At 38.4% G+C, this 12,682-nt stretch overlaps 3 protein-coding genes across 3 annotated transcripts; 1 reads left to right on the top strand and 2 right to left on the bottom strand.

Moving 5' to 3' along the window:
* Positions 1–15: 15 nt before the first annotated feature.
* On the top strand, positions 16–2,961 carry L201_006031 (uncharacterized protein; the record flags this gene model as incomplete). Its single annotated transcript, XM_066221756.1, has 3 exons — positions 16–322; positions 401–1,566; positions 1,672–2,961. 3 exons carry the CDS (start codon positions 16–18, stop codon positions 2,959–2,961), a joined length of 2,763 nt encoding a protein of 920 aa, XP_066077853.1.
* A 427-nt stretch (positions 2,962–3,388) lies between these two features.
* Positions 3,389–8,807, bottom strand: L201_006030 (uncharacterized protein; the record flags this gene model as incomplete). The annotated part of the gene is made up of 19 exons (XM_066221755.1): positions 3,389–3,469; positions 3,566–3,626; positions 3,700–3,859; positions 3,940–3,951; positions 4,017–4,110; positions 4,166–4,224; positions 4,284–4,329; positions 4,385–4,484; positions 4,551–4,597; positions 4,660–5,850; positions 5,908–5,949; positions 6,007–6,135; positions 6,203–6,793; positions 6,878–7,039; positions 7,101–7,763; positions 7,838–8,184; positions 8,330–8,404; positions 8,487–8,500; positions 8,605–8,807. 19 exons carry the CDS (start codon positions 8,805–8,807, stop codon positions 3,389–3,391), a joined length of 4,077 nt encoding a protein of 1,358 aa, XP_066077852.1.
* A 1,848-nt stretch (positions 8,808–10,655) lies between these two features.
* L201_006029 (ATP synthase subunit beta, mitochondrial) lies at positions 10,656–12,595 on the bottom strand (the record flags this gene model as incomplete). The annotated part of the gene is made up of 4 exons (XM_066221754.1): positions 10,656–11,443; positions 11,496–11,869; positions 11,935–12,250; positions 12,430–12,595. The coding sequence occupies 4 exons, from the start codon at positions 12,593–12,595 to the stop codon at positions 10,656–10,658; spliced, it is 1,644 nt and encodes a 547-aa protein (XP_066077851.1).
* Positions 12,596–12,682: the final 87 nt, after the last annotated feature.

The raw sequence follows: 12,682 nt of genomic DNA, 5'->3' as shown, positions 1-12,682 counted from the left end.
AGCCGTCAAACCAATATGGCACCGTCAATATCATCTTCAACGACACATTATGCGCTAGTTATAGATGCTGGATCTTCTGGATCAAGATTACAAATTTATTCATGGCGTGATCCAGATCTGGAAAGAGCAGAAATATTACAAGAAGTTTCTTATGCGAGGAAAGTACCTGAATCAATTGGTAAATCAAGATGGTGGTGGAATAAAAGTTTTAAAGGTAAAGGTAAAGAAATTGAAAATGTAATGGAAAAGAAAGCATTAAGAAGATTAGTTAGAGTAGGTAAAGGTGTTCAAGGTGATGATTGGGTTAAAAGAGTTGAACCTGGTAAGTTTGATATCAATGCTCATATGGAAGATTGTTGTCTGAGAACCAAAAAGGACTAATATCCCATCATGATATTAGGTATATCGACTATAGCACCTGAAAATATACCTGAATATTTAGCACCATTATTATCACATGCTTTAAGGCATATACCACCTTCGCAACATCATCAAACACCAATTTATATATTAGCTACAGCAGGAATGAGATTATTACCTGAATCAACCAGAGAAGCAATATTAAAAGCATCATGTAAATTGATTAAAAATGATTATCCATTTCAAGTTGAAGGACCTTCATCAGCTGGTTTATGTGGTGAGAATATACGGGTAATTTCAGGTGAAGAAGAAGGAATGTGGGGTTGGGTAGCTGTAAATTATCTAATGGACGGTTTCGGTCATGCTCCTGATTCTTCTACGATATCTTCATCTTCATCATCTTCTTCATCATCAACATCAAGTCTGGATCCATCAGAATCCTCATCAAATTCTTTATTACCTTTAGCACCTTTAGCTGAAGCACCACCAAATTCATTACAACATGATAGTGTAACGCCAGTCGATATATTACATCATTCTCCAACATTTGGTTTTTTAGATATGGGTGGTGCATCAACACAATTAGCTTTCTCACCATCGCAGTCGGAATTATTGAAATCTGGTTTTGATGAACAAGATTTAAGAAAAGTTAGTTTGAATTTATTATCAGGTGAATCAGTTGAATGGAATCTATTCGTTGCTTCATGGTTAGGTTTTGGTACGAATCGTGCCAGAGAAAGATATACAGATCAACTGTTAGATAAATGGAAAGAACAAAATATTGAATTAACTGGAACAGAATTCAATAAACGTTTGATTGAAGATCCTTGTTTACCTTTAGATCTTGAATTGAATCTGAATTTAGATAACAAAGAAGGTAATCTCAGTATAAAAGGTACAGGATCATTTTCTGAATGTTTAAACAATTTAATACCTTTATTAGATAAAAATTCATTTAATCAAAAATGTCCAACAGAACATTGTTTATTTGCTGGTTTACCTACACCATATATAGATTTTGAAAAAAATGATCAAAGAGGTTTTATTGGTATAAGTGAATATTGGTATACACATCAACAAGTTTTAGGTCTAGGTGGAATTTGGGATTGGGGTGAATGGGAAAAAGGTATGAATGAATTTTGTCAGAAAAATTGGAAAGATATTGAATATCAGGTTGAACAAGAAAAAGGTTGGAGAGGATCAGAGGTGAGTTTTTTTTTTTTTGGTTGTCAATCAGCCTTTACATGAATATCAGAGATTTGAATTAGAATATACGATGACTAACTTTTCTTCTCGCTTGTACATATACAGGCCGATTTATCACGTTTACAAATGCAATGTTTTAAAGGAGCATGGATTTCAAATATATTACATGAAGGTATAGGTATACCTAGAATGATTGATTTAGGTGGAAATTCAACTTTGACAGGTGGAGAATTAGGTGAAACTAATGAAGAAGCTGAAAGACGTGCGAAAGAAAAAGGTTTATTTGATGGCAAAAAAACACATTTTCAATCAATGGATGAAATTGGTGAAACTGCAATATCATGGACATTAGGTAAAATGGTTATTGAAGCTTCAAAAGCAATTAAACCTAGATCAACATACAAAGAGAATGTATGGTCAAATCGATTAAAACAAACCATACCAATAAGTGAATTAGAAAATAAATTACAAAAAATGGGTATTCAAACTTTATGGGCATATGGTTTTATTTCATTTTTCATTTTAGCTTGTTTATTCAATTTTTTATTTAGAAGAAGATTTAGTTTATTTACTAACAGGAATTCTTCAAATAACAAAAGAAATAGAAAATCAAGTATATCAACTAATGCAATGAATAATGGATATTCATTAGAAGAAGGTGGTGGTAGTGGTGGTGGTTTCTTATCTGATTCTTCATCATTATCAATCAATAATCCTATTACTACTGCCAAATCACAAAGATCATCTTTCAAAACTGGACCACCAGGTAGATTAAGATTATGGTCAACTAAATTTAGTAAATTGTTTAAAAATAAACATAATAACAATAGTAGCAGGAACAGAAATGGATTATTGAGGAACAATTCAATGCCAACATCATTACCTTTAAATAATTTATCTTCTTCATCAGATTCTTCACAACCTAATTCACCATCCGATAATAGTAATTTCTTCATACCTGCAAATTCTTATCCATCTGGATCTTTAACTGTACCTTCATCTAGACCAGGTTCAGTTCCACCTGAAAATGGTTTTGGTGGTTCAGGATTAGGTTTAGGTTTATCTTCTTCAACTTCAACTTCACCTAATAACATGATACCTCTATCACCTAGTAGAAAGACAAATTCTTCAAGATCAGGTAAATCAAGACTTACACAACCTAAGATGAATAATCTTCTATCTTCTTCATCTTCAGGAGGATGGAATGATCCTCCGATAGGTTTATTGAGTTCTCAAGATGAAACGAACTTAAGTGCTAGATCAAGAGAATCAACAATTGCAACTACAACAACTTCAAATAATGCAATTTCAAGAAATTCTTCAAGAGTAAATTTAAGTGAATTAGGTTTAGCTCAAAGAAGTTCAAGTAGAGCAGGTACACCCTCTTTCGAGTAAATAAAAAGAAATTGCTTGTAGTTTAGTAGAGTATACAATATAGTGGTTTAAAAGGTGTAGCGGTCCTGAGTATTTTCTGTCAATTTCAGATACAGTATATACTAGACCAATGGACATTTCGATCCAAGTAGCATAATCTTCATAGATAAACATCATATATATATAATAACACTATATGCATGCAGAAATTGTTCTTGTATGTTTAAGATCCTTGTCATCTTTACATTATTATGGGGGAGTATAATATATATACTGGATGCTTATATACTGTATGTATATAAGGTATAATCATCAGAAAGTCTGAAATGGAATTTTAGGTATCCTAAACACATAATTTCGATTCATTTCCGGTTTTAGGGTATATATTTCAAATATACAGATCAAATGAGATAACCAAAAGATAAAGTCTTCCTAAAAAGCTATCGATTTAAGCGTCATATAGATGTTCAGGTGATTCAGGTTCAACAACTAGTTTACCATGTCTCTTTTTTCCTAGGAGACGTTTGACCTATTTTGAAAGTTGTGAACAGGTTCATTAGCATCGTGTTTCTGCTAGATACAGGTGACTAAAGTGATTTGTATTTATAATGGAGAAATTGCTCACCTCAGCCCAAACCAATTCTCTTAATTTAGTTAAATCCTGCTGTCTTTCAGGTCGGTAGCCCCTGAGAATATACGAAAAGCTTTAGCTGAGCATATACGTATGACAAATTGAATCAGAATTAGGGTAGAGCTTACAATAGTAGATTTCTACTGATATTTGCGGCATATAAAGAGTTATCATGTCTATGTTCAGGTGGTCTTCTTTCGTTGATTATCCTTTGTCTACCACTCTGTTCCAGTGTTTCCATATCTGGTATTTGAAGTTGTGGCCAAGCTTGACCAATCGCTTCCCACCCTATCAAGTTCGAGATCAATTAAAAAGATTAGTTACGCTCACATTCTCGTAATTTGGAAATCGATCTCTCGAATACTTACACCAGAATGAACCTGTTGATTACGGTCTCAGTCAGCTTTGTCAATACATCAATGTAGTGAGTTGGAAGCTAACTTACGTCCATCGGTTTGTATTTGGTCTAAATGAGATACTCTGTAAGAAGTCAAATGTCGAGTTACGAGATCGTATCGGTGAGACGCCCATTGATCAGGCTATGTGATCGGATTAGCTGCTTTTTGCTTATTGTATCTCGAAAAAGTCACTTACATCATTACCCAGAGGAGCCAGAGCGATGATGACTCGAGGAGGTTCATTGCTTCCCAAAGCTATAGTCCCAACACATCAGTTGATGATACGAAGAAAGTCACGTCGAGCCCTAGCTTACAATTCCATAACTCCAGCAAAATCTCCTTTGCATCATGGTACCTCCTCTGCATCAATTGTCAGCTTTCTGTTCTCATACTCATGTCTATAGCAAAAGCTTACTGCGTGAACAGCGATGTTGATCGCGTTAGCAATATTTGGAGGTACGAATAGCTTATCGCATGGTATAGGTGGATTTTCACTCAAATTTCTTCGAATCAACCTGACCATCAAATTGATATATCAGCTAACAGACCAATACAGCCGGGATGACATAGCTGAGCCATACCTTTTATAAGTCATCATCAAGAATATACTCAAAGGGAACTCTTCAACCTGTAGCCGGAAATTTATCAGCTTATATCATCGCCACGTAGGCGAGGAATAAGTTAACTCACTTGTCTACCTAGACTAACTTCTTCCAAAGCTCTAACGAAACTTTTTTCTTCAGCTATTAAAGCCCAAGAATATAATCTCTGAGTTAACATGTCCCAAGGTTTCCAGCCTCCCATCGATGGAAGAAGAGGGTCAATGATATGTATCATATCTCTTCTTGGTGGTGCGCCAGGATTTTTTGGAGGAGACATCATGATGTTGTGAGGTTGCATATGGATATCACTCATTTGAGGATTTACTGTTGTAGTAGGGGCAACTTGACTTGATGGGACTGGTTTACTCAGAGTAGGTGGATATTGATCTGGACTTCCTATATAAGCTGACTGAGCTTGGAATTGTTCCCCGTTTACTTGAGATCTGTCTTGTCCATTATTGCCACCTCTACCTGTGTAATTCATGTTATCTCCACCTAAAACAGTTGATTTGGAGGGTGGTGTAGGACGATATGACTGCTCGCTTTGAGCAGGCACAGTTGTAGGCGGTCTTGCTGTTCCATTTGGCATATCTTGTAAAGGTTGTTCAGTGATGACGGTAACTTCAACATGATCAGGGCCTGTATGATGAGTACCAGCTCGTGATACATTTCTAGACCGGACTGAGGGCGATGGTGCCCGAGTACTTGGTCTTCCATTAGGTCCTAAACCTGATTCTGTAGGTGCAAGAACGTTGATGGTAGGTGCGAGAGGCTGAACATTGTTATCACCCGCTTGAGGCATTTCGACTTCTGATCCCCATGTAGGTATATCAGCTGGATTGACGTTGGTTGGTGCTTGAGTAGGATGCGCACTTCGAGCTTGTGAGGGAGCATTGTATGTGTAATTTGTGGGAGCATAATGTGAGTGAGCTGTACCATTGACTTGAGGAAGTTGAGTAGGTGCGTATCCTGTTCGAGCAGCTGGATAAGTTGATACCGGTTTATGACTATAATGAGTTGCAGGTTGACCAGGCATAGTAGGCATTGGAGCTTGTTCTGGGAATACGATAGATTGAGTCAAACCTTGAGGCATGTGAATTCCATGAGTGAAACCAGAAGAAGGCATTTCGTTGAACATCAACTCGTCAATGAGGTTACCGGGAATATCCTGAGTGACTTGTGAATATTCAGTTGTAGGTCGACCCATATGTTCTACTTCTTGCTTCTGATGCTCCAAAGCTGAGAAACGGGCATCAAAAGCCGCTAGTCGACCCATGATCTACAATATTGGTCAGTTGAATCACAAAATATGAGGCAGAACTAAGTAAACACTCACATCTTGTGCCCATGCAGGAGGATCTTGGACTGCAACAACAGTCTATTAGAAGGATTATTAGCTGGAAATCGCGCATTGGTGGCGGATTATGCAGCTCACCTCAGTCTTGTCGGAAGTACTTTTCTTCCTTGATCTTTCTTTACTTTTACTTCTTTTCTCCTTCTTCGGCGTAGACTGATTGGATCGAGGTTCCTCAGGAACGATAGATGGAATTATACCTTCTTCAATCTAGTTTCACGATGTATTGAGTTAGCTAAAAGTGACGCATCATAGTCACTTGTGGTAGGTGACTTACCTCTCCTCTTTCTCTCAAATCCCTTAATTCTATTACTCTTGCTCTTGCAGCTCTTTGCAAAGCCTTCTTAGCAGCATCGCCAATCAAGTTCAATCTAGCAGCATCCAAGAGTTGACATAAAGTCTCATCGTGAAATTTACTTTCTGCGACTAGTTGCTTAACATTACTTATAGTTGTTGGAGCTACTGAATCATGATGTGATGGTTCATAACCGCCTTCTTCTTGAGCTTCATTGCCATCACGGATACCGTCGTCTTCTTGGTCGTGATGATATTCGTGAACAGAATTAGGTATAATAGTTGGAGTATTTTTAGTTCTTACTTGGGAATAAATTGTTTGACCATCTGGATATTCCATAAAAGTATTTTGTGATACAACTCTAGGTACTTGAGGGTTACCAGTTTTGTTTGTTTTGGTAGTTTTCGTGGTAGGGGTGATAGAAGGTGCTTTAGGAAATGCTTGTGACATGACTGTAGGTGCTTTAGAAGGCGATTTACTTTTGACTTTCAAGGGTGCAGTAGAAGGTGTTTTAGGTGCAACAGAAGGTGATTTAATTCTTTCCGTGGGGGCTTTAGCGGATTTTGCAGCAGGCTTAAATAGTAGATATATCAGTCAGATATCTCTGGTGAAAGGAAGAAACAGAAAGGACAAAGGAAGGTTATCTCATTCACTTACCGTTTGAGCACTCGAGCGGGGTGCGTTAGTATGTTGATCTAAAAGAACAGATTCCGTTCTGGCAGCGGCTTGTGCTGGTTGCTGCACAGATCGACCACTTTGAGAAGGAGTTTTAGGTGGACTTCCTGTTCTAGTATCACTACGTATACCAGATGTCTCCTCCTGTTGATGTATAACGATCAGCTGTCGATAGCGAGAGGTGTTAACGTTACAGCTAACTTACATCTTCAACGGTCTCAACAAAAGCACTTCTATCTTCTGGACCTCGACCTCGACCTCTAGGATTTATACCTTGATCTTGTTCTAGGATCTCCAGTAAATCAGGATTCAAGCCTAAGCCTAAACCTGCACCTGCACTATCTCTCATGACTAAAAGAGGTCTTGGAACATTCATTCCAAGTGGGACACCAAAAGGAACTCTAAAGAAATTGGCATTTTCTGGTGGGTTCTGAGTTGAAGGTCTTGCAGATAATGGAAAACCATTTTGATGTAATAAATGTCCAAATGATGGTCCACTGTCTAATGTATCATATGTTCCTCTTGGACCTTTTTCACCTTGACCTTGCTGCATATGATTCTCAAGAACAGCTAACATTTCTTGTTCCATCTCAATAGCAGAATTTCTCTGTGCAGCTTCTAATTGTGCTAATGCTGCTGATCTAGCTTCTTCCATAGCTTGTAGTTGTTTAGCTTGAGCTTCAGCATGGGAAAATGCGAATTCATGATGTGGTTTATGTAAATTAGCTTGAACTTGTGCTTGCTGTTGTTGATCAACTTGTTCATCCGAATCAGGTTTGGTTTGAGGTGGATCAGGTGGAAGCGGTGCACTGGGTGGTGCTTTTCGAGTTGTATATTGTGTTTTCTTAGGTGATCCTGTAGCAGCCGTCTAGGAAGTCGATGTATTGTCAGCATATCCACTCTGCATTACATAGAACAGGTGTCTCAGCAGATAACACTCACATATCTGGATTTCGGTAAAGGTATTCCAGCGGGACCTAAAGCACTTTGACCTTCTAAACCGAAAGTACCCATACCAATACTACTCATTCCACCTGGTGTATCTATATCTGCACCAGCACCTGCGGCAGTAGCATGAACAGGCTGTGCCATAGCCTTCATACCAGCATTTCTACTAAATGCTTCACTTTCAGGTCGGTAGGATCTCCTCATTTCGGTTGCTTGTTCCTCTTGCAAATTGCGGTTACCAGTACCTAAAGCTGCAAAAGGGAGTGTAGGAACGTTTGAATATGCGAATGGGTGACGAGATTGAGATGTAGGTAGACCAGGTTCGGCAAACCATTGTGGTCCTGATAGAAGTAAACTGCTGAGCATTACTTTACCCAATAATGAGGCGAGATGCGGGAGAATGGAGAGGAGGGATATACAAGAGGTTCTCAAATTAATGGAGATAACATGATAATGATAAATGGCAATTACATGAGTTATACTCACGAGAAGGATATGGTCCAAACATTCCATCTGGTACAGGTTCTTCTTCTATATCTACCCCCTGTACCCAGGGTAAGACTGTCGAATTGGAATGAGTGAAATCCATGTTGATCAGTATCATCCAACCATGTAAAGTATGTATGTTCATCTAGTAACTCACCTTTTGCTCGTGCGCTGATATATTTACAAAATACACAAGTCAGTTTAATCTATCATATACACAATTTTTGCGGCAGATTCAATTTGTGTGTGTTTCTATAGGAAGATTGTAAACTTACGAAGGCGTTTTGTCCGGTCTCTCTGCACCAGAAGAGCCTTTTGACTCTTTTGGTGGTGTCGATTTGTGCGATATGGCTGACGGATATTGCTGATTATGATCACGAGGATCAGGTAAATTCTTATTTAAACCTATATATGAAATTGGTGTTGAAGGTGGATCGTAAGTCAAAATTGTAAATGGAAAAGACATCGTTAGCGACATTTTTCTTCAGTATTTTGGTTGAAGTTTAGCAAATGGAGAGCAAAGATAGAAAAGTGATCTGGGTATAGGATAGATGAAAGTTTGATGGGAAAGGATATATGCACAAGACGAAAGCGAGAATCGTTCTTTCAAAATCGTAAAGAATATATATCCAAAGTCACATCTTCTCCCTTCACCACGATCCATCTGGAAGGCATGTCCGCATTCGGCGAACCAAAGAGAATGATAACTTCATGAATTTCAATGATGACGATGAAATTGGGAGGGGTAAAAGATGGATGTCTTTATTGTTCTCCGAAAACGGCGAACCATAGCCAAAAGAAATAGAATAGTCCTTTACGTTCTTCCCTTCCTTCCAACCTCGATATTATAAAAGTAGTCTGGTCAAATCGATGAATTACTTGTATGGAATACACAACTCTGATATCCTCCGACTCCGAGCAGAAAACAACAATGACAATAAAGTAGATGGCATAGTGGGAATACGAAAGGATATGGTAAAACATGTAAAAAGGTAGATTAGGTTGATTTGAGAAATACTCACCATAATCAACAATTTCAACTTTATCATCCACTCTTCTAGGTAATTCACCTTTATCAGCTTGAAAAGTTTTCGTACTTTTAAGTACTTTAGTTGCCATTGTTTTGAAGGGTTTTAAGCCTGAACCGAAAGGCATTCAATATGTTCGATATAAACTGATGTCAAGTTAAAATAGAAAATTAGAAGATAACAATGAAGAGAAGATTTAATGATAATACTTTATTTAATTTTGATGGGAAAGGTGTCTGAAAGGTAGATTATCACTCAACCCGTTCTAATATGCTGTTTACCTCAAAACATATATTCAAGTCAAGTTATTGAATTATCAGGAACAATGATAAAATACGTATCAATATCAAGTCATAGACAGAAACAAAAACGGTCAATGCATTGATTGGCATTTAGTCAGTAATCCAGTATGCGGGAACTTTATGATAACCTTTTACTGGTCTTCTAACCTAGGTAAAGGTGAAATAATTCTTCTTTCCGCGACTCATAGTCGTGTATTGTAGAATGCATTTCGATTCGGATCGAGCTGTGTTTGAATGTTTGAATGAACAAAAAGGATGAGATGATCGGAATATAATAGGTCTTTATTGTGTGTTGTGTAAGCTTCCTTATTTTGTTTGAAGGGGTCCTTTGGGCATCGGTGCAGTCGATTTGTGCTTGACGTAGTACATATTCTGTCGTATACCCTGGTGTACCATTCGTATGCGTATACAGGAAGCATAGTGTCTCAACTAGGATGGGTTTGAAAGGTCATTAGTATGAGCATATCCCAGCATCAGTATATAAGTAAAAAGGTATACGATGTATCTACGAACAGAAGAAACCGAATACCATCTGAGATGGATAAAAACATTGTGTGTACTTCAACCTCCACTTCTCATTTAGTTCTGGGTTGCAGCGGAGAAATAAAGCCGAAATCAACCCTTTCCACGCCTCGTTTCTATCAGCTCTGATTTGACTATGTTAGCGAATGATCTTCAAGGTCTTCATTACCGTACCGTAAATAGTATGGTTCATTTCAGAGAGGCAGAGAAATATTGCTATTGAAGATATATATCTCAAACATGTGCAGTAGAGGCATAGGTAATGGACCATCATTTGCCTTCGGTAAATCTCATTCATTTGATTTCATTTTGTTTTTTTTTCTGTATGTATGCTAAAATAACTAACTTTTCCCTTCCTTCAAAAAACAAAGAGTAAAAAGCAAATGGACAAAGTAAAATATCTATATAACACTATAAGAATTTCCCGACCAAGAACCTTTTCTTTCTTATTTCTAAATCAGTTCAAGGTTAAGCTTAGTTACCTTGCTCTTTAAGAGCTTTCTCGTGTTTAGCTTTAACATCTTCAATACCACCAACCATGTAGAAAGAGTTTTCTGAAATGTGATCGTGTTTACCGTCAAGAATTTCTTCGAAAGCGGCAACGGTATCTTTAAGTGGTACTAATCTACCTTCAATACCAGTGAAAACTTGAGCTACAGCGAAAGGTTGTGACATGAATCTTTGGATTTTTCTTGCTCTTTCTACAGTTAATTTATCTTCTTCAGATAATTCATCCATACCTAAAATGGCAATGATATCTTGTAAAGATTTGTATGATTGTAAGATTTGTTGAGTTCTGGTGGCAATTTGGTAGTGTTTTTGACCAACAACTCTTGGATCTAACATTCGTGATTTAGAATCAAGAGGATCGACAGCTGGGTAGATACCTAACTCAGCAATTGATCGAGATAACACAGTGGTGGCATCTAAATGTGCAAAAGTGGTGGCAGGAGCAGGATCAGTTAAATCATCTGCTGGTACGTAGACGGCTTGTACTGAAGTGATAGATCCTTTTTTGGTGGTGGTAATTCGCTCTTGCATACCACCCATATCGGTGGAAAGTGTAGGTTGGTAACCGACAGCAGATGGGATACGACCTAACAATGCAGATACCTCAGAACCGGCTTGGGTGAATCGGAAAATGTTGTCAATGAAAAGTAACACATCTTGACCTTCTTCGTCTCTGAAGTATTCGGCAATGGTAAGACCGGTAAGAGCAACTCGGGCTCTAGCTCCAGGAGGTTCGTTCATTTGACCGAAGACTATAAGTAACGTCAGCCATGATTTACCTGAATATAGAATAGACAGACTTACCAAGAGCGACCTTGGAGTCACCTTCGAGGTTGATGACACCGGTTTCTCTCATTTCGTGGTACAAATCGTTACCTTCTCTGGTTCTTTCACCGACACCGGTGAAAACGGAGTAACCACCATGGGCTTTGGCAATGTTGTTAATGAGTTCTTGAATCAATACAGTTTTACCGACACCGGCACCACCGAAAAGACCAATTTTACCACCTCTGGCGTAAGGGGCAAGGAGATCGACGACTTTGATACCAGTTTCGAGGACTTCAGCTTGGGTAGATTGGTCAACGAATTCTGGGGCATCGGCGTGGATAGGAGCTTCCTTTACACCTTTGATTGGACCTCTTTGATCAATTGGTTGACCGATAACGTTCATGATTCGACTGAACAATCGAGAAGATATCAGTTAGATGAACAACGATAAGGGGAGATGACGACAAAAACTTACCCGAGGGTGGCGGGACCGACTGGAATCTTGATTGGAGCACCGGTATCAACGACTTTTTGACCTCTAACGAGACCACCAGTACCGTCCATAGCAATACATCTAACGGTGTTTTCACCTAAATGTTGAGCAACTTCGAGAACAAGTCGACCACCTTCAGGTTTTTCTTGACCTTCAGCGAATTGGACATCGAGGGCGTTAAGAATAGGTGGGAGGTTTTCAGAGTCAAAGTGGACATCGACGACAGCACCAATAACGGTTTTGATTGAACCGGTTTGGAGGTTGGATGGGGTAGCGTAAGTTCTAGCAGAGTTTACGGCTATGAGAAGATGAGAATTTTGTTAGCTACGTGTCTTTTTAGGTAGATCGTTTAAACCGGCCGAAATAATCCGTGATTCTCTAAACAACCTATTTCTACGATCTGATGATATCTAACTTGTCTATTCTTTTCTAGTGTGATGGATGCTATTTGATGTGGTAAGAGAGATGGTTACTCACTAGATTTAGGGATTTGAACTCTTGATGAAGAAGCAGCGAACTTTGGAAGAACGTTTGAAGCTTGGTTGGCAGCAGTTGTGAAGAAAGCAGCGTTTGCACGAGCGTTTCTGAGCTGTTGACCACCTCGTCTTGAAAGACGGATAGCTGATCTAGAGACGAGAGTCATTTTGAAATCCTTTTTTCTTCCGTCTAGAAGGAGTTTTGAAGAAAGGAGAGAAGGGGGTTTAAAGAAAAGAAGATTGGGAATTAAAGG

This window comes from Kwoniella dendrophila, chromosome 8 (genome assembly GCF_036810415.1).
Source record: "Kwoniella dendrophila CBS 6074 chromosome 8, complete sequence".
Lineage (NCBI taxonomy): Eukaryota > Fungi > Basidiomycota > Tremellomycetes > Tremellales > Cryptococcaceae > Kwoniella > Kwoniella dendrophila.
The sequence above is the reverse complement of the archived record's forward strand: the minus strand, read 5'-3'. Positions and strand labels throughout refer to the sequence as shown.